The sequence below is a fragment of the Anoplopoma fimbria genome, chromosome 22, assembly GCF_027596085.1.
Source record: "Anoplopoma fimbria isolate UVic2021 breed Golden Eagle Sablefish chromosome 22, Afim_UVic_2022, whole genome shotgun sequence".
Classification (NCBI taxonomy): domain Eukaryota; kingdom Metazoa; phylum Chordata; class Actinopteri; order Perciformes; family Anoplopomatidae; genus Anoplopoma; species Anoplopoma fimbria.
This window is the reverse complement of record NC_072470.1, coordinates 3784486-3810132: the sequence shown is the minus strand read 5'-3', so window position 1 is coordinate 3810132 and position 25647 is coordinate 3784486. Positions and strand designations below refer to the sequence as shown.

Sequence of the window (25647 nt, the reverse complement as noted above, 5' to 3'; positions counted from 1 at the left end):
AGAAAGGGAGGGGTGAGTACTTGGTGCACCATGCAAACCAACAAACGCAGACAATGAGGCCTTTAAGAAGAAGGTATGGAGAAAGCAATAAAGGCACCGCTGTGCATCGCGGCGCGCCGCGGCTTTGTTCAGCATGCTTAATGAATGCTATCATCGGGGCCAGACAGTGACTTATTTACCTTTAACATGACAACAAGCGGTGGGGGAGGCGAAGAAAAGCTTCAATCGCCAAACAGAGCGATTAAACACAACACGGAGCACATCCACCTGAGCAATCACAGAGCTCCAGCCAACACGCAGGCTGAGCTTATTACTCCCTGGCTGTGACGCCGCTGCAATCCTCTGCATGCAGGATCACGCTTGTTTTATCATATGTCATTTGGTGGACGCTTTTTCTGCAAAGCAGCTCGGAGTATTGTGAGCGCACACATTCTTTTGATTTGCAACAGCGCTAGCGGAGAGTTAGTGCCTCGCTACCGACTGAACAGAACACAACCCTTGGCCACAAATTAAGAGTTTTAGTTGCACAAACATTTCTCAGAGGGCAGAGCCGCTCCGGAGGCAGAAATAAACCTCACTGGTTGGTTGGGGTAAACCTCAGGTGGGTGGAGACAAAGAATTAATGTTCTCTGGTTGAGGATGCTAGGCCGAATGAAATGAGATACAGGTTGAGAACCAACAACCCAGACGTCTAATCAATACCTACGCTTTCTTAAAACCCTCTTTTGGTTTCACCCATGAACCATCAGGACGTTCCTGCCTCCCAGAGGAACCCTGTCTCTGAGAACCGTTTGCCTAACGGACCCTCCAGGAGCCTCGGTTTAAACAGAACAGGTTCTTACTGCCAATCAGGATAATGGCACCCCTCGCCCTGGCACAGGTGAGGACGTGGCCGTAAATAAACGGTGGATTGACAGGCTCATAAACAGAACCCTCTTCTGACAAATCCATCCGTCCACGGTCGACGGGAGGACACCGACTGGACAATCAGCTTAAGAAGTCCCCGGTCCCTCCTTCCTGCCTCGTCGGTAAAAATCAAATCAAGGTGCTTCCGAGAACATGGGGGCTTTGTGGGAACAAAAAAACCTGCATTGTGTTCCTTACACGCATCTGTTCCTGCTCTGCTGCAAGGACGTTACAAGTGTTGCATTGTGAGGATTTTCTGTTTTTTCTCAGTCCACAGCAGGATCTGATGTATCTGACTCTCCCGTAGCTATTAAACAAAGATGAGCGCCTACATTAGAGAAACCTGGCTGAGATATTACAGGAAAGGTGGTGGGTGTATTGTTTATAATAATGTTATCCTGCTACACAAAGGCCAGAAGCAAAACACTTTTATTTTTAGTTGAACACAATGGGTTTAATAGTTGTGGAATGCTTTCTAAGCCTTGCAATTCTGGGGTTTTCTTGAAATTAAAGATTTGGCTTCTGCGGTGAAATGATAAATACCCCTGTCAATGGCTTCACAGAATAATGACAGACTCTTCTGGAGGGGCATGTCCTAGTTTAACTTTCCCCTTGCTAGGATATTTTTTTTTTTTTGGTACATTTGATTGCACGTCTGCCAAACAGCATCCAAACCACAGTTGCAGTATGAGAAAATGAATGGGTTTCAAACAACATAAATTAAACTATGACAAAACAAAACAGATAAAAAAAAACCTCCACCACAGATTAAAATATACCCACAAGTATCAGATATCAGCATGTGTAAAAAAATAAAAAATAAAACTCCCTCACATGTCTGTGTCCTCGTAGGCACCGTGTTTGCTTTGGGTAATCAAATTTGGCTGCATACTTTTGGTCTGACGCAAGGGGATGACCAGTGGGATTTACTGGCCCTCCACTCTGCCCTATTTACCTTGGAGAACTTTTGTTATCTGTGGTCTGAAGGGAGGGACGGCTGCTTCCAGTAGGAGGTAGGCTAATACCACGTACACCTCACTGCTACGGCCTCTGGCACACATACCAGATTAAACCCGTGCCAGTCCTGAGCTACATTCAAATGGGACAAAGTGTCATTGTAGGAACCGAGTCCTTCTATAGTAGGAGCGCTAATGTAGCTGCTGCAGGGCCTCCTATACACACACATTGTATAAGACATGACCAATTTTCATGGCTGTGTCTCTTTCGAGTATCTAACGTTTTCACAAGATTTCAAAAAATGTCACAAGCAATAAAAAAACAAGAGGAAAAAAAATAGTTTTTGATTTCTTCAGGAGTCATTTATGCCACAAAAATGTGCCTATTTCTGGTGGCGGAGAGCTTTCTCGCACTAAATGCTGGAAAAGTGTGTTTTGTCAGTCGTAAATCACAGAGGACGTGAGGCAGTAAGGTACACACCTCCTTCAAGAGCGATGTTGTGGTTTGAGACTCAGGAGGAGTCCAGAATACCTTGGCCAGACTGTAATTCCACCTATTTTCATAGCAGCTCTGATGCTGTTTATTTTGAAAACATTCCTATTTTTATGGCCGGTCACCGCAGTCGCTTCAAAGTTCTGCCTTTGTGCGCTCAGTCTCGCTTCTCCTGACTCTGTCTGGTTCGCACACAATAGCTTCAGAACCTCAGACTCGGAGAGAGATTTGATTAAAGCAGCTTTATGAAAGATGATGCCATCTCCGATATTTTTACACTGAGGTTGTCAACAGCAGATATTTTGTGTCAATGTTCCATCCCTTCAGATTTTGAGCCATTTGAGCCATTTTGCAGCCAAGGAATACAGAGTATTTTTATTCTTGGCAGGCTGGAAAAGCATCTGATACACGGCACTTATTGGAAGATGTGGGAAACTCCTGGACGCACTAGGTGTTTAAATGGCAAATAAATAAATAAATCCAAAACTTGATAAATGTGCTAGGACAACAAGAACCACTGTTTTATCAAAAACAGAGGGATACATTTGGCAAAAACGTCTTTGTTTTATTCTAATAATGTGACTTGAGGACGGAGCTCACAAATGTGGCTAAGTTATTGCTGCAATGTTAAGTCAGAAATCCTTCCGACGCCCTGGAGAGGAGTTTTAAAAGAGGGCGAAGGGAGAACGCAGGTGATTTATTTGAAAATGTCTGTCAGTGATAATGATGTCATGCTTTCCAGCACATCGCGTCCAGCCTCAATGTGGGATGAAGGAATGTCAAGGACAACGCCAGACACAAGAGTCTGATTGTGCCCTGGAATCAGAAGAGGCTCGGCGATAAACTTTTGCTTTATTTCTTACATGCAATAGTTATGTCTCAGAAAAATCATCGAAGCTAAGTTGCTTTATTGCTTAAGACACGTTTAAAGTGTCACAAGACATGAAATGACTCTTGGAGTGTCTGGTGTGGTTTTTGTGCAACATTTGTCCACACTTTTACTGCAATTCCTAAACTTTTGATGAAATTCACTCACACTTCCAAGAGCTGCGTACAAACTCTCGATAGGGGAGTGACGAGCGAATCAGTCCGAGTAGGAAGGAGGGGGGGGTGCTAACTTATCTCAGACCTAAGTTATGTGCTGAGGTATCACTGTAGACACTTAGGCACCGAGGAAGAGAAAAAAAAAAAAAAAAACAGGCTGGGAAACACAGCACCCGCAAGATTGGGAAAGAGACTCCCAAACGCTCTAATGAACTTGACTTGCTCTCCGAAATATGTCAGACACTTTATCACACAAGAAGCATATTATCTGGGAATTGCAACATAGTTGAATTACAGACATTATGGCACCGCGGGTCTTTATCAAATAAACAATTACCGTATGCAACGACAGCTTGTTTATCCTTTATCTTGATTTATTTACCAAACTGTCTTTTCTGCGCCCCTTTAAAGGAGCCAATATGAACTGTTATTTAGGAGAGGCAAATGTTGATACCCACTAAGTTTTTTTTTTTATCTCTAATAAATGTGCAATTTTCCCCCCATATTAAAATTTAAGACTGCTGAACGTTCCTCCGTTTTTCGGCGGCGTGCACAGCTAGTTCATTAGCAGAAATGAATAGCGAACGCCGGCTCATTTAAATTGGCTGTCTTACATGACTTCTCGCCATACTCTGTTCCTGTCACATGCTTCCAAGAATCATTGACTCTTATTATACATGTAAATGGCTATCATAAAAATAAAAATTTCATTTAAGATTGTTAATGACTTTTTGCAGCAGTCTGGCTTCCTTTAATGATTATACCGTGCCCCCTAATTAAAAGTATTTATCTTTCAAGCATCCGTGACTGGGGCCCCCGCAATCTGAGTTGCTCAACAAAAGACGATAAGTCAGTCAACTTTGTGGAGGTATCACCTGCCTGGGATTAAGCAGCTTGTTAGGGAGGAGGTATTACAGGCATCCGTCACTGGTGGAGGCTGGTGAAATGCCATAAACACTGATACACTCGGAGGAAAGGAGCCTCACATGTCTTGCATCTCCTGTAGACTGAAACATTGAATCATATCGAGCACATTCTCTACTCCTGGTGCTTTTTCATTTTCTGCAGCTTTTTTTTTCCTGTGAGGTTATACATTACTGCAAATATTTTTCGTTGTTTGGCTCAGAGCGGGACTTTTCTGTAAGCATGAACCAAATGGTCTCCGCCATCGCAGAGAAACTGTTTATGGTGTCTGTCTGCTGAGGGAGCATCACGGGGGCTTCGCCGTCAGACCTGGCTCAAGCAGCGTTTGCACAGCGCTCCGTGGGGTTTGTTTAAGTCTGCTCGGGCACCAGATGGGTGGGGGTTTACGGCGTAAGACGACACCACGAGTGGCAGGATGTGCACACAATCGCAATAAAGTATCTGAGAGTCAGCTTAGTGGTAGCTTTGGTGATTGACAGCTCACCTGAACCCCACACATCTGGTAGAAGAAAATGACAGAATACAGAATACAGACACTCACCAGTACCGTCGACGGAGGCACTCAGCATGTCGTTGTCGGGCCAGATGTGCTCCACGCCGCTGTCCCTCATCTCGTCGTCCTCCTCCTCCTTGGTCAGCAGGCCGTGGCTCTCGGCGCGCGGCGAGGCCTCCGGGTTGGTGAGGCTGGCGGGGCTTCCCGTGCCGTTGATCAGGGGGTCTTCCTCGGACACCGGCAGCTTGTCCTCCTCCTCCGTCTCTGAGCCCGTCTCCACCACATTCTCGTAGTTCAGAGCTGTTGGAAACAGAGAGACAAAGGAAGGTCAGTACTGTAGAGAAATAATGGGGTGTTTTACTGTAGCAATAATCCTTACGATCCGATACTGTTAGCTTTCACATTTCTCATATTTCTAAATGTGCTGGTCATTACTGGCAGCTTGTAACGTTATTGATTGAGCAATGAAGGCGTGTGCTAGTTCCAAGTGTCAGCTGAGTGATTAAACTCTAAACATTAATGACAGAGGAGTCTGAAAAAGGATTTGGACTTGTTTTGGAAATTGAGGTTTATTCCCAGATTAAAAAGGTCACCCCACATCACTGCTCAGTCCAAGGCGTAGGCGCTTCTTTTTTTTTTTGGGTTACACCCTAATTACAGCATCCGCGACTGGAATCTGTGACTGAACCGCAGCGGTGGGCAGACAGCTGTCGAGGAGATGCGAGCCAAAATAGCCACTAATTTTCAGTCCTGCTCACATGCCTGGGATGCCAACGAGCTGCACCTTTCAGGACGGCTCAGCTCCGGAGCATACCCGTCACGTTTCAGATGCTCCGCATAGCTCGTCCTATATTACACATGTCGCTGCTGTGCATACAAAAGGCTCAACCTGTAGTCATTAAGATTATTCATCACATGTACCCCTCGGATGTCTTTACATTTGCATCGCTGGTGAACCGTGAACATAAATATAAATGTTTCCCAACATATGAAAATATGACAGAACCTTAAGGCCTATTGAGTGCACACATGCAAGGAGGTATAGGCTGACATACATACCACACACACCCTCACACACACACACACACACACTGAAAACAGGCCCGCCTGCTCCCACAACACCCAGGTCCCAGACATATGCCGGCTTTTCTTAAAATAGACGGCCTGTAAATAAGGGCTGTGAACTCAATCAAAGGTGGCTCGCGTGCAAATTAGTCACCAACGTCGGCAGGTTCTCAGCGCATGCTCGCCGCAGCGTAAATCGTGGCAGAGGAGGACGTCAGAGGACTTATTGGAGCAGTGCAGATGGAGCTGCTAGGAGAGCCAGAAGCGTGGCATCACATGGGGACACACCTCATTGGCAGCTCGTGCAAGAATGTTCTGCGGTAGGAGCCAATCAATGGGAGGAACCAGACTCCATAGTGAGGAGGTGGAGGCTTTTTTAATGTGCTTTAGTTGAATTTATGCTTTAGAGTAATAAAAAAAACCTGCAGCAAGCTCATAAGTCTTTGGTGAAAATCAACAGATTTATATATAATAGCTTTGAGATGTTTCAACTAGAACATAAATAGTGTATAATATGTAAAACGCCTCACATTGTGTAATCCACAAGCTTAATTACAACATTTTTACGTGCCGTATTTTGTGTCCCTGCCTCTTGAACCCTCCCAGAATCAAGAGCGCCGAGCAGATGAAGTTCATGCATGACATTTCTGAGGACATTATACATATCAAAAGATAAGCCTCCCCACATCTCCTCCTAACACGTCCCCCCACGATTGACTGGTCCGCACTTGCCTTCAGCGAACAACTGCACAACAGGTGCAAATTAAAATGAAAACAGGGCTTTCAAACGTGGGAGGGGAGACGGGGGTGGGCAGGCGGAGGGGGGAGGAGGAGGGGGAGGGTGGGAGTGCGCTGACCTGCCTCGAATACCAATCGACGGAGGAAACAAAACCTTTTCAAGAGGTGTGATCACAAGGGTTTAGGCAAGTTCAGACTCAGTAATGCTCCTTGGAGATGACAAAAAAGGCAACGCAGGCTGGAGACCCAGGAGAGAGAGACGTTAGGAAGTCCTGGGTGGTCCACATCTACCTTGGTACAATTGATTTTGTGCCTTTATTTAAAAAGTTAGATGTATACTTTGAAATAAAGTAGCCTCTACCTGTTTAACTTAACGTATATTTGAGTGTAACAAACTCAACGTCTCGTCAAAACAACTAAATGTCATTTCTGAATTTAAAGGCCCGTCACCTCTGAGGTTTTGAACTTTTCTCAGAAACGTCCCATCAGCTCTGTGTCCCCCCCCCTAAACTTGCAGAGGAGGGGGCCGGTAGAACAAAAGGCCGAGAGGCTTGGGAAGCTATCAACCCGTCGCTGTGAACCTGATCTCTGGATGCAGATTCAATGACGGCGGAGCAGAGGCCGGCTGAATGAAATTATCTAAGGCTGGACAGGTTTTAAAGGGCCCATTCTTCCCCAATAAAAGGAGCGAGGGAGCTTCTTTTTGTTTAGCAACACATCCACCGCGGCAACGCACACCGTCTGACTTCAACACTCCCACATAGGGAATGAGGGAGTGCAGCAGTGTGGACCTTCTGTGCTTCAAACTTTTCAGGGCATGATTGAGAATTTAGATCGTCAGAGTTAAGAAGTGGAGCTTTCATTTTATTTCTGTCTCCCGCTGGTTTTTTTCTTATCTCTCTCAACTTTTCTGAACAAACTGAAGCACGGGGGGGCGTTGAACTGTCTCCGAGAGCTACAGTAGATGCAATCTTCTCCGAACGTCAGCTGTCTCCTCCCCGCATTCAACGTATACCTCCAAGAAGGCAAAATGACAGTGGGGTGCTCGTCAAGTCAAACGCGTAGTATTAACGTCAAGAAAGCCGCCATTGTTTAGGTGCCACCGCTGACAGGAGCCTCTCCCTCTGCGAGCATGAAGCATCTATTGGTATTGTGTCACGCAACAAAGTAATTCTAACCTACTAATATTACGCAGGCAGTTATTTCGCCCCCCCCCCCCCCTCCCCCTCCCCCTCTCCAAACCTCGCTCCTAATCAGCCTTTTGTGTTGCTGAGGAGAGGGAAAGACAAAGAAAAGATAATGTTTACTCCTCTCCTTCCCGTCTCCTTCTCTTACCTTAAGTGTCATCCTCAACAAAAGCAACGCTTTACAAACTCTTACTACCTGTTTGGTTTCTTTCTTCTCTTTTTTTTTTTATTTCTCCCACCGTTTAAAGGTAAATAAAAGGGAGACTGTTTGACTTGAGTTCTGCAGATAATTAAAATGACACACGTAACAGCGCAACTCTTGTTTAATATCGGGTTTTAAACTATCTGACATAACCCTTTCACGGGCCTGGCATTATTCTGTCACTCACACAAAAAAAAGTACAGAGAGGAGAGGAATATTGTATATTGATTAGGAAGGCTAGAAGCATCAGCGGTGACAGCCTGAGAGAGACCCAGAGAGTCTTATTAAAACCTCATCATTCCTTTGATGAAAATAAATAAAGAAGAAAAAGGAAAATAATAGCAAAGGCAACACTGAGAAGTCAGGGGAATGAATTTAGTGCTCCGAATCTAAAATGATTGTATTTACAAAGCGTCAGGTTTGACAGGATAAAAAATAAAGCCTTTAAATCAACTCCCACAAAAACCCAGAGATAACTCACTCTGCGTGCACGTTTGACCACCGTAGTCTGACCACATGCTGTATTCAAAGACACTCTGTGGAATACGCAACCGCCAACTTGTGTCTTTGATGTTGAACCCATGCATCCGTTTTTAAAAACCTGTGTATGTATGGTATGTACGCATAAATATTTTCTTTCAAGCTGCAAAATAAAATCAGAATATAAGCTTTCCTCGAGGTGATGAAATGAAAAGTTTCAAGTGTTTCATAACCCAGATATTCACTAATGCACCATTATAGAACCAAATGTCCATATATTTGAGAGAAAGGGAAACTTTTCTCCAATTTCAGACGTATTTATACATTAAAATCTTCCCTTCTGCAGCTGCATCAGTGAGGTTCAGAGGTGTTACGCCTGCCCTCTGCAGCTAACAGGTATAATCTGATTTATTTAACGATCCCAAAGCTGGGGTCCAGAGCCCAGAGGAGGCTGCTGTGAAAGCCCTTCCTGCTGGAGTCTGGAGAGCTCTCTCTGCTCGGCAGGCCGGCGGTGGAGGTGATGGCTTCGGGGAGAATGAGTAACACCCACGTTCGCGCTCTCACGCTAACCCCGGCTGACTTTTTGTAGTCGAGTGTCGGGGCTTAGCTCCAGGTGACACGCTCGGCCTCCTACGCCGATAATGAGCCGGGACATTCTCCCTATTGGACGATAACTGCTCACGCTCGCTCCCTGTCTCATGAATGTGAGCCAGGCGGATCACCTGGATGGCTGCGAGGGAGATGGGGAAGCAGAAGTGTGTGTGAGTCAGAGTGTGTGTGTGTGTGGGAGGGCATTAAGGTGGAAGCGAGGTCGCTGCCTTGTGGCTACAGCCAACGGTAGTGGATTCTCATGATGACCTTTTGTCTGCCATTGTTCCTGTCTGCAGCAGTTTAAACTCTTCTCTAAGTCTCACTCCTGATGGAAAGCTCACACCTACAGAGTTTACTATGATAATTCTACGACATGTTTCTATTTTGCATTTTCTTTTTGCAACCATCTTTATTTAAATTTCCCTTTTTCTTGGTATATTATTGTATTTGCTAATAAAATAAAGCACTATAATTAGAAAAGCTGGCAGATGTTCATTTAAACATCGTCATCAACAAGTAAAACCTTTTATAAATTTTTCAAAAACAATCAAAAAAAATATTTTAATAAGAGACAATAAAATTCAGAATAATCAAAAAATATCTGACATTTAAATTCACTAAATTAATACATATTAAACTTGATTTTTAAAGACTTACACTTATCCTCAACTATTTGACCAAACTGGTGAAATTTAAAGATTACTATGTTTAAAATAATGTATCTTCATCTCGTGATTTTTCCTTCAAACACCGCCGTCCAGGTCCGGACTCAAACCCCCGAGTCACGGCCGCACAAAAGAATAGCAGAGACATGTTTGGATATTTTGTGCTATCTTGTCTCAGTATAATGGTGCGATCGAGCACAAGGGGCAAATCAGGGCCAAGTCGGTGAAAGGACGGTGGCAGAGGGCAAACAAAAGCCCTGAAAAGAGACAGAGAGAGAGTGAGGGGTGAGGCGGGGGGGGGCTCGGGAGAGACGATGAATGGTGAAAACTCAGTGAAGTGTAAACGCAACCTGGGAGAGTGTGTGTGTGTGTGTGTGTGTCTGTCTGGGCAGTGTGTGTGCGTGTCTGCAGAGAGGGGGAAGGGTGTCGCTGAGGAGTGAAGTGTTTGACTGATATGAGTTGTTGAGGACAGAACTGGTTTACAATTTAGGTGTTTAAGAGACGCTTCTAGCCCTTTTAAATTAAGAGTAAAGTGACTTTAAGTTTCTGATGCATCAATGTAGTGAGAAGCTACACAAGTACAGACTATTTTAAAGCCAAATGAACTAAAAAAAATCTGTTTTTCAGAGTGTAAAAACATGTAAATCTAGAGTCCTTTAGCTGCATTGACGTGTAAACAAGCCAATGCAACATTTACAACCAAAAGCATGAAACTGCAATTAATCATAGCAAAAATAAATTATTATTTTGTTGACCATTTGACACTTAAACTCCCATTTTAAGACCTCCACAAATGTCTCTCTCTAAATCACCTATAACACCTAAATGATTTTCTTTTTGTGTCGATGGGGAAACTTCCAGCTCGTCGCCACGCATCCGTCAAACGGCCGCTGGGCTTTGTCCGCGAGGAGACCCTCGCAGCAGCACTGACTCTAATTCAATTAAAGTCCCATTTATTTGCCGAGGAGGCCCGAGCAACAGGCTAGGGAGGGAGGGAGAGGGTGAGGGAGAGAGGGAGGTTAGGGAGAGCTGGGAGGTTTGCTCAACAGCTCAGAGGTCCCACCTTTGCTGGGTCCTGCATGGATTCACCATCTGTGCCCCCCTCCCTCCTCCTCCTCCTCCTCCTCCTCCCCCAGTTCACACATGTTCCTGCCTCCAACAAATGTTCGAAGTAAACCTCCCCCTTCTCCCTCCCTCCCTCGCCTCCTCCTCGTCACACAAGCCAAAGAAGAAGAATAAAAAAGACACACAAAAGCTTCCCTGGCTGCCCTCAGGACTCCCAGGCCAGGAGAGTGGGAGGGAGAATTCAGAGAAGAGAGGAGGGAGATGTTGGTAGAGAAGGGGGAGGTTAGGGGGAGGAACTGTGTGAGCGGAGTCGGGGGGGGTTAGAGATTATATATTTTATATTCCGGTTCAGGTGAGCTGACGTTACCCTGACACACGTCAAGCAAACGGGAAAAGGGGGGGGGAGAAAAAACGGTTAAAATTAGAAAATTTAATTTATTTGATAATTTCCCAGAATAATTAGAGTTAATATGGGTTAATTAATATGCAAATCTCTCAGCAGATGTTCGGCAGCGAGGCTGCGCGGGGCTGAGGAAAAAACAGCCCCCTTCTACTTTCTCCTGCTTGGTTTTGGCTGTCAGTTATTGGGCCGTAATTACTGTAACTAACCAAATACACACAGACACAGACACAGACACACACACACACACACACACACACACACACACACACACACACACACACACACACACACACACACACACACACACACTGAGGGGGGAAAAGAAAACGTTTGCTGGGTGAACTGCTTCCAGTTTTGGAGTCGTCGCAGGCAAAGCGGTGCTTCTCGCTCACAGAAGAGAGACCAGCGCTAATTTCCCCTCCACTATAAAGGAACCTTTTTATGCTGCGAGCTGAATGAATGCAGCGAGTGCTTTAAACTATTTGAAATTTGCGGGGCTTTGTGTGTGTGTGTGTGTGTGTGTGTGTGTGTGTGGATGCATAAATGTAAATTGTAAAGAAGGAGAAGCACCTGCACGTTAATATAAAGTAGAAAACAGAGCTCATAAAGCAGATGTGAGGAATAATAAAGGGACGGTGGTGCGTTGACATGTGTGTGTTTACAGCTGAATACTGAAAACCATAAACATGCATATATTAATATGAGCAGCAATACGAGATGCTGGGAATTTTGTAAAAATAGCAAAAATTGTGAAGAAATTTTAGGCTCATTTTATTTTATAAGTTCACTAACATTTTTAAAATATGGAATTAAAAACAAACTGCAACCAAAATAATTATATAATTCTAATTCATAATTCAATAGTCAGTCAATCAGTCAGTTGATTAACAGAAAATAGTCAACAAATTGGATTGAAGACATTTTTTATACATTAATAATAATAGTTCAGGGTTTTAAATATTCACCAGCTTATCAAATGTGATAATTTGCTGCTTTACATCGTTAAATTTAAGACAGTTTTTAATGACAATTGCAGCTCTGGGAGCTCACAATGGACGTTTTTCTCTATTTTCTGACATTTTATAGACTAAATAATAAATCAATTAACCTAAAAAATAATAAAGAGATCCATAGATAAAGACAATAATCACTAGTTGCAGCTCTAGAATGAAGACTTCCTCTCCTCTGGTTGGTATTCTTGTGGGAGGAGAGAAGGGTTACCTTTAATAGAAAGATTTAATTCATGAATTCTTCCCTGGGGAGGGAGAAAAATATAAGAGCCAGGGTTCTCCTGTGGTCAGCTCTCTTCAATAATAATGTGTTTCCGATAGCGGTGAGTGTGTGTGTGTGTGTGTGTGTGTGTGTGTGTGTGTGTGTGTGTGTGTGTGTGTGTGTGTGTGTGTGTGTGTGTGTGTGTGTGTGTGTGTGTGTGTGTGTGTGTTCCAAAAGCAGAGACTGTTATCTAAATCGTTCCTCTTTCTCTACGGCCCAGAGTCTCTCCCTCTTTCTCTCTTGTTTCCACTCCTCCTCCTATCCTCCTCCTCCTCCTGCCCAGTCTCTAAGGGACACCGTGGCTCAATGCCATAAGTCCACGCCCCGGCCTACACACACACGCACACACACACAAACACACACAAACATACATACACACACCTACATGTAGGACGCAGCAGCAACATATATTCATATAAATAGACGCACAAACACACATGACGAACAGGCATGCGGAACATTATTATAAATAGGAGCACACGCTTTCACACATGTAAAACACACACACACACACGCACACACACACACACACTTAACAAACACACTGACACACACTCAGGTGGTGGAATCTGCTGACATGGCCTCGTATCAGGTTGAATGTTGAGGTGGACCGAGGAAGAGGCGTCAAATTGATAGTCCCAGCCTTATCAGGTCTGACTGTTTAATGTTGGAACCTGGCTACGTGTGTGTGTGTGTGTGTGTGTGTGTGTGTGTGTGTGTGTGTGTGTGTGTGTGTGTGTGTGTGTGTGTGTGTGTGTGTGTGTGTGTTTGAAGGCCCCATGAGAGCCGGTGTGGCCTTGCAGTACTTTGTGCGCAGCGCCACCATGATAACACATCTGCTTTGGGTTCATCTGTTTATGAATCACTCTTATCTGCTCTGAAAGTGCTACACCGCTCCTGTGTGTGTGTGTGTGTGTGTGTGTGTGTGTGTGTGTGTGTGTGTGTGTGTGTGTGTGTGTGTGTGTGTGTGTGAGTGTGTGTGTAGTGTGTGTGAGTGTGTGGGAGTGTACGTCTGTGTTCCTGTGTACCTCAGTGTGCGTTTCTCTGTACGCTTGTGTCATTGTGAGTATTTACAAGAGAGGAAAACAGCGAGACGAGGAGGAAAGTGACGAACGGGAAGATCTTATTTGACTAAAAACAATTTGATTTTTTTTTTTTACATCTGACTAAACCTTCCTGTTGCTTCAGAGCACTTGAACATGTCAGGAAAGGTAGGAAGGTGAAATGGCAGCTACAGGTCACATGCTCCCAGAACAGGTGGTGTGACACCTACGAGGAAACTCTCTCCGTCGCAGCACAGATGAAGCAAAATCCAGCAATTCTTCATCCCTGACGGCCCCCACGAGCCTCGTTTTAATAAAAAAGAATCTATAAAAATAAATTACTTGCTCTAAGTATATGCAAATTCAAATGTAAGCAATCATTGCAAAATTAATTTTGCCAGAACTGATTAAAAGCTTTAATAAATCTATATACAGTATTGCGCCAATCTGATATTGTAAATTTATTACGCTCCCTGTAAGATTAATTAGAAAGCTACGGTAACATATTGCACTGCCAGGCCAGATTACTGTACTTTTTTGTTAATAACAGTTAAGCAGAACCTGAGCTGTAATTACCGGCTAACAGAAGCTTTTGATGCTGATTTCCAAACCAGGAGGAGAGAGAGAATGAGATCCAGACGGTGAAAGGAAACAAATGAAGGCTTCTCCTCTCAAATGCTATGCATCTATTTTGGAAGAAAAGAATTAATCACTGCTTGAAGTTCATCTTTTAATATTGCAAAAATCAAGGGAATCCAGGCTGGAAGACTTCATTTAGAGGCACTGAGCACATGAATTAAAAAGTATCCTCATTTGATCTGTGAGTTGAGCAAGGCATCAACACTGCCAAGGGTTTGGGGTTTAACTCCCTCTTGAGCAACCCAATTAAAAACAAATGTCCCAAATATGACACAACATCAAAGCCTGGTTCTTTTCTTTTTTTCACCTTGCAGCTGTTGCCGGCATTTATCCCAGACTCTTTCACCTTTTTCCTCAGACACCAAAACTGTGGAGCAGGCCGCCAGATAGCAGCGAAAACAACCGGTTTGATCTGGCCAAGGTTGTTTTTGCATTCCTGTCCACACAGCGACGGGGCCATGGCCACGTTTATCTCAGAAAAACAGCACCTGAGCGCTAAAACAACCGCTTCTCACCGGCCCTCAAAAGCAACGGCGCAGAGTTTGTGTGACTTTGGAAACACCCCTAATGAAATGTCTGTTATTGTGTTTCTGTGAGATAAGAAGATGACCACTTGTGTTTCTTCTGTTTTTGTCCACATACGTCGTAAAACGTCCTGAACGGAGACTGACAATGACAAGAAAAAACAGGAGAGACTGAGACCTCTCGCTGTCATAAAACTCTGCCAGTCACCAGCTGTTTAAAGGTCGATCAGTGTGTGTGTGTGTGTGTGTGTGTGTGTGTGTCAGGGGGAGTCAAACAGGGACCTCAGATGGACTAAGGAGATCAGACAGGATGAACTGGGGGGAGATGATGGGGGGTCCAGGTGAGGGGCCACAGGAGGGTGAGGAGGGGGAGACGAGTCCTCTTCTTCCTCCTCTCTGGTCTGAGCCAATCTGGGGGCCCAGGGTCTCATTCACATGGTAATGAGAGTGTAAAATCACATCTGTTACCCCCACCAACACACACACACACACACACACACACACACACACACACACACCACACACACACACACACACACACACACACACACACACACACACACACACACACACGCACACACAGAGCAGACCTTTGTCACCTGAATAGCATCCCCACCAGGTATCAAACAAGCACCAGGAAATGGGGTGTGTGTGTGTGTGTGTGTGTGTGTCCATCATCCCCAGCAGGCAACCGGCAAACTGGGCTCTCCAATCAGTAAATGACACACACACACACACACACACACACACACACACACACACACACACACACACACACACACACTGGAGAGGTGGCCTGGGCCCTTGCAGAGAGGAGAGTCTCCTGTGAGTAAATAATTTGGGCTTTGTCAATTTAATTATAACCCCCTTTTCTTGGGGGTAAAACCATTAACATTAAGTCGCCCTCTGGAGAAAGGCGACTCTCTCTGACACTGTTACCAACTTCCCAATTAGCTACCAGCCAGCCAGAGGGGAGGGGGAAGGGGGGAGTCTGGATTGATATGGGGGGGGGGGGGGCATAGCTTATTGTCACGGCAACGACCTGAGCGTACGAAACCATCTCCTGGAAGTCAGGTAAGTATTTATTTTACAATATGTTGACTGTTTGCTGTATGATGTATTTTACGGATTCGGCAAACCTTCCTATTTACCACATCTGCTTGTGTGTGTGTGTGTGTGTGTGTGTGTGTGTGTGTGTGTGTGTGTGTGTGTGTGTGTGTGTGTGTGTGTACATACAGCGCTAGCGGCAAGGTACGCCAGGTGTAAGACAGCAGCGAGATGACACAACTTAACCTCTCCCTCGATCTCGGTAAACGGCACAAACAGGCAGCGCTGCAGTCGGAGGCCCCAGAGCCCATGACTTATACATGACGTGGGTGGGAGTAAACAGGAGCAGACCGAGGCTTTTTGTTTCCTCTCCTCCCTCTCGCCAGTTGTGTTTTTTTGCTTTTTTCATGTTGTACCTGTCTTTCTTATCTAGCCGCAGGAGGGCGAAAACTACACTTTTAATTACAAGGTGGGAGTTGAGGGGGGGGGATGTGGATACCTAGGGCTCCTTCACATTCTGTGCTACACCTCAATAACAGAGCTAAACTGGAAGGTTCAAAACAGCAACCACCTCCATGTGTGCAGGTGCAACCTTTAATGTGTCCATTTATCAACAGAAATAACAACTTACATCCCCTCCTAACTGTATAGTTTACATTTTAGACGTGTTGAATTATAAGATAATTGGCTTAAACTCCCTAACTGACTACAAATAAAGGTAATAATAAAGGGTCCGAGTTGTAGCAGCTGTTATATCTAACAAAATAGCTTTTTGAAGATATTGAATCGAGAAATATTAAACCTTTTTCATTTTTAATTAGGTTTCAGGTATCTTGCTCCATTAATAATAATCCCTGGTTCACAAAAATAACAAGCAACCACAGCGATGGAATAAAGAGCGAGTGAAAAGGGCTAACATGAAACCTTTTGAGCCATTTATTGAGACATAATGAATCTAATAATTTGCTTGCATTACTGAATGTAGTTTGGTGAGTTGATTAACAAGAAAATTAAGAAAGAAAAGGGAAAGAAAAGGCTACTTATAGACGAAAATGTGAATGTTTTACTATCTTCTAACATGGCTTATCCTCAGTCACATGTGTGCAGGTATATTGTAGCTTACATAATTGAGTAGCTCCATTGGCATGACGTGAACGGCTGCAACACCAGCACATGCACACACTCTGTAGTCTCCATATACTGTAAGTAAAAAGGAAATTTTGATCTAAGGCTTCCCCCCCCACCCCTGGGTTCTGCCTCCCCGTGTTTCTGTCAATCCTCTCCCTTTTTTTTTTTTTTTTTTGATCAGTGGCTTGAAAGAGTGGAGCATGTGTGAGTGCTCAGGTACCCGGGGTACGCCGAGGTGCTAATTAGCTCGGCGGGATAATTGATGTGTAGATTACACCGTTGAACAAATGCTCTGACTTGTTTGTTCTTCGCACTTCTCAGCCTCCGTGTGAGGAAAAAGAAGAAAAAAAAAAAAAAATCCCTCTCCGCTACACCTCCCACCCCCTTTTACCTCAGCCCTAATGAACAATTTACCTGGCTTGTAAAGGAGGTGGTTAAGCCTGCCAAGGCGGAGGGAAAACAAAGAGGGGGTTGCGCTGGAGTTCATTTCCCACAGGTGGAACTACTGTCTCCTGTGCTTCAAGACCTGCCTCTATTCCCCGGTGTTAGCAGGGCTGGCTGTGGAAGAAGAGTATGTGTGTACACGCTTTGCCAAACCCTGAAGGAGAGGATGGCGAGCATACATAATTCCAAAAGGGAAACAATTTAAAAAATGAAAGAGCATGCCATTAAGAGCGCCGGTAGGCTTCCATTGTTCTGCCCCCCTGCTATAATGCTATTTCCTCTATCTTTTGTCTTTGGGACGCTATTATTAGCCGAGCGCACGCGAATAACCTCCCCCTCCCACCCGCGTCCGTTCAATAGGGTTTGAATTTGCTCATTAACGGCTAAGAATCCGCAAACACATTCGCCGGAGCTTTTGCTACTGCTAATAAACTAATCATGCCCTCTCGTCTAATTGGGAAATAGAATGAGGGGAGGAATGAGAGCTTCGCCCGAGGATTTTAGGAGCCGGGTTTTTTGTATCGTGCTGGCAGAGAAGTGGAAGTGGAGCCCATTAGCAGGACAGATGTAGAGGCAAAAGGTGAACGGCGGAGACGTCGGCGCCTCGCCACGCTGCTGGACCGCCCGTAATCTGTCACCCACACTAGTTTACAAGTTAAACACATTATTGTGCTTATTGAGTCTCATTTCTAGGATGCATAGCGCTGCCTGCTTGTTTTTCTCTCTCCCTGGTGGAGTGCTTACAAACCTGCCAGGGCTCTGTCACTGCATGCATGCTATTACCATTTCTCTTAGCTGTCCTGATTAGTCAGGCAGGCAGGGCGGAGAGAGAGAGAGAGAGACGAAAAAAAAGAGAGAGATAGGGGAGCTAAGCCAAGACATAAAGTCTTACACTCATTGTTTCTTGATACTTCCTTCACATCCCTTAGAAACCTCGTCTCTGCGGCTCAACAAGCCCCCAAACGGCTTTACAGGTCTCCAATTTTCACAGCTCCCGGAAGTCATATCGCTGCTATTTTCCCCGTGTAAAGGGCGAACGATTTGCACAGTGTAAACGAAAGGAAATGTGTTCTGCAAGATGTCCAATAACGCTGTTAACTCTGTGTGTACCGATGAATTAAAGCCCACCAGGACATAGTTCAGCCATGAAAAATGCACTCAATACAGCCTCCCTCAAGAAGATCATTTTATTCTCTTGTTATTGTGTTAGCGGCCTTAGGCACCTCGGGGTTTGCTATGTCGGTGTGATAAGGGGAGAAAAAAGATGAGTTCTCTTTTAGATCAACCCTGAACTCCCTGGGACAGATTACCGTGTCATCGAAAACCCGGGGCGGCATGTTTGGACTACACCAGATTGGGAGTCTTGCTGACTAACTGGCAGTTTCCGTCGCCAACCTGATAACTCTCCTCCAACATCCCTCACCCCGGCCCAGAGAGCCAGCCAGCTAAGCAGGCAGGCACTGTTTTTTTTTTGTTTTTCCTCCCTGCCTTCTTCCTGTCGCCATCTCGGTATTTAATCTAACACCGGCAGGCGGCAAGAGGGGTTTACTTCCCCCCGCCCCCCCTCCTCAAAGACAGCAACGCAAAGCGGAGAAGGCAAAAGTGGGAGGAAGAGAGCCGAGCACTCAGGCGGGGAGGGACAGGGGAGTCGAGGCTCGGCACAGGAAACCTGGGCCAAGCGTCACTTTTAACAAAAGCCTTTCATCTTTCTCTACGCTTTCCCCCCTAAGACAGTGCGCTTCCAGCAGTGGGATCCTTTTAAGTACATACCTGATAAGGAAACTTTTTTTTCTTTCCCTTTCGAGAGCGCATAAAGGAAAAGTATCCCCCCTCCCACACACACACACACATCCCAGTGCAGTTAAAACCCTCTCATCGCTTTGAACGCCAGATACCGTCCCTTTATCCCCGGCTAGCAGGTTTCCTATGGCTATTAACTCATTCAAAACAGGTAATTACGGCGGGGCAAACGAAGACGCCATAGATCAGAGGCCCACTCCACCTTTGCAATCAAACCAGGCGACGTCTAAGCCAGTGAGTTAACAGGACAGAGGTAGTCGGGGATCCATTTGCGGATAACTGCACCTAATCCATTTTAGTCAGGAGGGCTGTGTCTGCACCGGGGGAGGACCCATGGGATGTGTCTGATGGAGAGGTCATAAATCACAGGGAAGAAGTTGAAAAAGTCGAGCTCCCACGGAGGGAGAGGGGCAGCAGACGGACGGGGGCACCGCCCCTCGGAGGAAAACAAGCGAGGCTATCATCACCTTAGTTAAAATATCAGCAACCTCAGGCCAGCGAGGGCGGGGCTGCCAAACAATGCCCTCTTCGCTGTGGTAGCAGAGGAGAAGGATTCATGCAGAACCTCTGCTTGGCTGCTTGTTATTGTGGGACAATTCCCTCAAGTGTACTTAACATAGCATGAGCCAGTTGGTGGACATTTCTATCCAAAGCGCCTTTGCTGCAGACATTTTTAGCCCTGGTGATCCCAGAGGGAGTGGGACTACTAGCCTGGCTGTGTCGTGGTGGAATGGACCTTTAACCCAAGGAGAGTTGGCAATTGTGCTCCAATGCAGAAGACATAACCCTAGCAGTTTGTGGACCATAATGTAGCAGAGTCACATAAGAGATGAAGAGAGAAAGGACAGAAGAGAGAGGATCTTAAACCCAATCTCAGGAGCGAAGTAGGCCTTTTTTTCACCTATCTCCTCATCTGCACAGGAAGTAAATGGCGCCCCAGGGGAGCACTCACTCTTTCCTTCCTCGCCTCCTTTTTTCTCTCCGCTGTTTGTTGTTTCAGGTAATGAAAACAGAGCGTCTGACAGAGACGTTTTCATGTTGTTTTCGTGACCCGGACGACATGCCTGAGCCTCCCGCAACGCTTGTTCAAGCCAGAGGTGAAGTTTGACGAGATCCTTAAACATTCTCCCCCCTTTCTCGTTTTTCTCCCTCCCTCCACTCAAGTTTCGAAGCAAGCTGTTGCGTAAGGAACTCTGTATCTATGGTAATGGGCAGCTAATTGATCCCATGGGGGTTTCGCCGACATGGGGAGAACTTATTTACTCTTGCGACAGAGGGATATTTCAGCTCTGACATTTTTTCTCCCACCCTTCAAGCCTCCCTCTAATGTGACTATAACTCTCAAATTCTCTTATCTGTACAGGGCGAGTTAAGGTGCCAAAGGGGCCAACGTCTACACATTTTCCCATTTGAGAAGCATGTGTTCGTGGGGTGACAACCAGCCGTCCGTTGCACCGCCGAGTGGAACCAATCAGGCTTTAACACCTTGACTTTTCTCTCCAAATGTGGCCGCCGCTGCTGAGCTGCCTCACCCGCCTCACCCGCCTCGGTGTCAGTACCACAAATTGGCTTCCAACAGGAATCCAAGGTGCCAAAGAGCCATTAGACGGACAAAGGCTTGAAGTCTACCCAGGGATTAATGTGTCAAAATCCGTGTGTGATACACAGGAATCAACCCTCTTCATTAGGGCTCGCTATAAAGGAACAAGACAGGTTTCCAGTTCATCTCAGCGTGCACTCCTCTCTTCTCCTAAGATAAATTGAACTGTTTTACAGTGGCTTTGCATGCTTGAGGCTGTCATTAGGTCCTGAGGTTTAGGACATAGCAGGCTTTTACCTGATCCTTTTATTTAGTGTGAGGTGCTGCAGTAAGCTGCACATAAATATGTGGAGACTTAACATTTCTATAGATTTTAAATGGACACTTGTAGTTTCATGGGGTTGACTAAATAAAAGTTCCATTCTGTGCTAGTAAGCCCCGATATTTGTTGGTTTTCACTCTATAATTGCTGACTGAAAGTGTCTTTTCAGAGGCTGTAACGATTCAAAAAGCTATATTTACTGGTGGATGCATCATCATGATGAAAATACACCAACAAAACACCTGCACCACTGGGCGACAACAGGCCCGATTGTCAGCGAAGCCCATCTCCAATTAAACAAAGTCGTAATCTGCCCCCGACAGAGCGGATTAGGCTTTGTCCTGGTGGGGGCCTCATAGGGGGACGATGGAGGAGGAGGAGGAGGAGGAAGGAGGAGGTGGCTAACCGCGGCTGGCGACTTAATTTCCCATGAATACGCCCTTGTATCCTCCCGTGGAGTTACCTGAGTCAGCGCGGTCGGCCGGCCATCGGCTGACTTGCTGTCTGGCTTGTGGGACTCAAATCCTGTCTGAGATAACAGCTAATCATTTGTCACCGCGAGAAGCAATTCCCTCCAATCACCCGGGAAGAGAGCGCCACTTTATTCCGCCGCGCTGTCAGGATGGCAAGAAATTACATTCGGCCATGCTTTCCCCCACACCCCCTCAACTCCTCACCCCCAAATCTCCCCTGAGCCCCGTTTGGAACGACAGAACAACAGCTGACAAGATTGGAAACGACTGTCTTTGCCACGCCAAACACAGACATACACATGTTTCCTGTCACTACACCTGTGAGGATGTTCTTTAAAATCATTTATTCCCTCCAAACAATCCCTAATGTCAGTTTAACCCCACACCTGCTCACTGCTGAAGCTACACATATGGAGGAATCTGTTTTTTTTTTCAAATCTTGTGAGAACATTTGGTCCCGAAATACAAGAAGACATAATCACACAGGAGCTTTGTAAAACTCTGGGAAAACACATGCTGGCAGATACATGCATGCAGGCCTGCATACAACACACACACACACACACGCACACACTGTTGCCTGTCCATGCAGCTGTTTCCTTTCGGGATTCCTTGAGTTGTTTCACTGTGACACTCTCTGCTTTCTCAGTTAGACAACCATTTATATGGAACAGCATCCAACAGCCGGCCACAAAGCTGAAAAGTTCTTCACAAACGATGATGGGAAATGCTCTCACACTACACATCTTCATAACTGAAATACACAACAGGACTTTATGGGTAACACTTAGCAGTAAACTACCAGATTTCTATTTCGTTTTGACCCTGCACACGGTTGAAAATGTCCCAACTTCCCTTCTCCCTAGACGGACAGTAAGTGAACTTTAGCTTTGTCCTCTGACACTCTTACTCATTCTCGAGTTGTTGAGCAAGACGAGACGTTTCATCAGACGTCTGGACTCTCCGTTAGCAAACTGCACCTTGACAGTTTCACAATGAACTTTGTGCTGGCTTTAAGCAAGATTTCATAACAACATTTCCTTTGTCAGACAGCACTTTTTGAACATGCACCAAAAAGGTAGCTGCTTAAAAGTGATACAAGACTACTGAGATTTATCTGAAATGTCTAAACAAAAATATAAGATGCATGTTATTGCAACACAACTGCAGCAACACAGCTTTTTACTGCCACAAGAGCTGAATGACGGGAACGCAGAGCAGTGGCAGTTCATAAGGTTTCATATTGTGAGTTAGTGAACTGACTGGCTCTGGGACGGCTGCCCACTCTGCATTGGCCATACTTAATTACATTATGCACGGCGTGGGGATATTCATAGCATACATGAACAGCGAATTAAAAAAGGAGAAAAGAGACAATATTGCCAGCGTGGAAAAGGACCTCTGACATTGAACGAATTTTGTGATGTATTTCAAAAAGGCTCCGTCCTATTAGATTAGCGATGCTAAATTAACGCCAATTTAGAAAAGAGGAGAAGAAGTCCAACCTGAGAGGAGATCAGTGCGACGGTGGCGTCTGGGAGACACTAGCTTGTTGATGGCATAATGCTAAGTCTGTGTGTTGAAGATAAGAGTGCCATACAGTAGGCCCTAGGCCCAATGTGTGTGTGTGTGTGTGTGTGTGTGTGTGTGTGTGTGTGTGTGTGTGTGTGTGTGTGTGTACGGATGTGTCTTATGTGTCAGAGAGTGGGGGAGGATGTGTGTGTTGGTACACAGATATATAAGAGTGCATGTGTGTTAGCGTGCAAGACAAATGAGAAAGGTGCTTGACGGTGTGAAGCGACTTATCTCTCATTATGGGGAACAGTGGCTGAATAAGGCGGTCGATAGAAGAGAGAAACAATTAGAGGGAAGCATCCAGGACCGAGCACAGACTGTTGACTTTTAGTTGTGGTGTGTTTGTGTGTGTGTGTGTGTGTGTGTGTGTGTGTGTGTGTGTGTGTGTGTGTGTGTGTGTGTGTGTGTGTGTGTGTGTGATAGATATGGAGAGGGGCCATATAAATGTTTGCCATGAAGCCAGGTTACAGGTTATAGAAAGGAGACAAGCTGCGGATGATTGCCTGAGCTTTAGCTTTGAAGAAGAAATGTGGAAAATTGATCGTTTCAAGCCTTTTTAATTTTAAGGTAGTATTTGGAAAAAAATGCTCCATCAATAAATGGATGTAGCAGGGGGGGTGGAGGAAGAAAATGTCCACTACTCAGAAACTCAAGAGCATTTTTTTTTGTGCTGGCACAAATACCAAGGGAGATGTCTGATTTTCTCAGGTTTAACTGAATAATGTATGCATACCTTCACTTGGGCATGATGAAGCAATTTTGGCCTTTAAAACCTGTGAGAGCAGGGGTGGGCTTCACTTCCTGCGCCTTTGAATAATTCAGACAGCCAGGTGGAGAGTCTCAGAATACTTGCTGCTATCTTTTTTTTTTCTCCGGAGTGTAAAAGAGCTGGGTTCTTATTCAAAACGGCTTCATGAAAGATTCAAATAGGAGTTAGGATAGGGGGCTAAATGTCAGGAGAGATGTTGTGTTGCATAAACAAAGCGTGGGTTGTCCGAAATCATGCATCCTTCACGACTCCCTCAATCATAACGAATACATAAAAACATGACCTTTTCTCCTCAGCGTGCACGTTTTCCACCTCCATCTGAACATTCAGGTTCAGTCTGCCGTCGCACTCTTTGCAAGTCACTCTGGGTAAGAGCGTCAGCTAAATGGCTAAAATGTAAATGTAAAATGACAGGCCCTGGAGATCTCCCTGCCCTGGATGTGTGTGTGTGTGTGTTTTCCACGGAGTTCAGGTTTGCCCTTGATAAAAGAGAGGGGAGAAAAAAAAAGGAAAATATATTTGTGCCGAAGGAGAGGAAAATGAAAAGAGGGATTTGCCGTCATAAAAGTGTGTCTGACAGGTTGAAGGGCTGGAACCGTGAGCGAAGGGACACCTTGGTGGGTTTTCCTCAAGTGGCGGCTCCCGGGCTGATATGAAAGAGCAATGTATGATATAGGGAATATTGCAGGATGAAATAAAGTCACAATGTCCTCTCTACCTAACAAACCCTCAGTGAACCTAAGTGAACAGTTGAAAAGCACCTCAGAAAATGAGCAAATACAACAAAAAAAACAGGGAAGTAAATAACACTTTAACAGCCTGCATCTTATTTCACAGATATAACCTGTATTTATTGTGTCCCACCTCCTTACTGACACTTAAATTTCCCTCTGGGATAAATAGCAGAGGCCCTGCTGTGTTAACACACGAGCACACACCGAGCTATGAGAGAGAAACCCAGGTACCAGTCCCTGCAGAACCTTCAAATTACTTTAAATCGATGCAGTAAAATAAAGCAAAATGCATAATAATGTGTTAGCTCTCCTGTGGGAGCGCAGAGAGACGGAGAGAGGAATGAAAGGAGAGGCAAAGGTTTCCCAGGCCAGGCAGCGCTGTCGGATTCTCGTCTCGCTCTCAAACTCCGAACCCCCCACGCTGCTCGCTCCTCTCGCTGCCCTCCGTGGCCAAACAGAGAGGAGGATGTTTGTCAGAAAAGTAACGAAAATCAATAAAGGCGAGACCCCACCACCAACACCAACCACCTGGCCAAAGGCCGGCGGTATTCATATACGAGTGCAGCTCCTTGGTTTTTCTCTTCCTACGCGGAGGGGGAGGTCTGAGGAGCAGCTGGGCTCCTCCCACAGCGTCACCCGTGGGCTGGCTGCCTTGCTCAGGTGTTGCGCCAGGAGGGCAAAAAGGCCACGGAGTACTTGGACACTATTACCACCACCCACTACTACCTAAAGTTACACACAAAGTATTTAAAGTGGTGATAGTAAAGTCATATTTTTGTACTTTGCTTCCAGCGTCGGTGTTCGCCAGTCATTGCTGAGGTATTCTCAGCTGTTCTACATTTTTCCTGAGATCACTTGGCAATCTAATAGTGTGGGCGGTGCAACTGTGTGAACTCTATTCTGAGAATAAAAAGGTGGAGGAAGCGAATGAGAGTTTAGAAGGGTTTAAACCAAATACCAGCAGAAACTTTGAGCTTTTTATTTCAGCTTCAAACTTTTTGAGGACCCTGAAGACAACCGGAGCTTTTAGTGAAAATATTAGAGAACTCAGACTGACCTCAGATTTGTGAGACATGTTTCTGCTTTTTGTTCTGCTAACTTCAAACTAAAACAAATTTCACAACT

General features: G+C 45.3%; 1 protein-coding gene across 3 annotated transcripts in view; it reads right to left on the bottom strand.

The window, feature by feature from the left end:
• The window catches only part of zeb2b (zinc finger E-box binding homeobox 2b), a 79658-nt gene that overhangs the window by 14098 nt on the left and 39913 nt on the right, over positions 1-25647 (bottom strand). For all 3 annotated transcript variants that reach the window (XM_054623940.1, XM_054623942.1, XM_054623941.1), the window contains exon 3: positions 4865-5116. In XM_054623940.1, coding sequence (XP_054479915.1) covers positions 4865-5116 — 252 coding nt within the window. The remainder of the gene's footprint in view (positions 1-4864; positions 5117-25647) is intronic.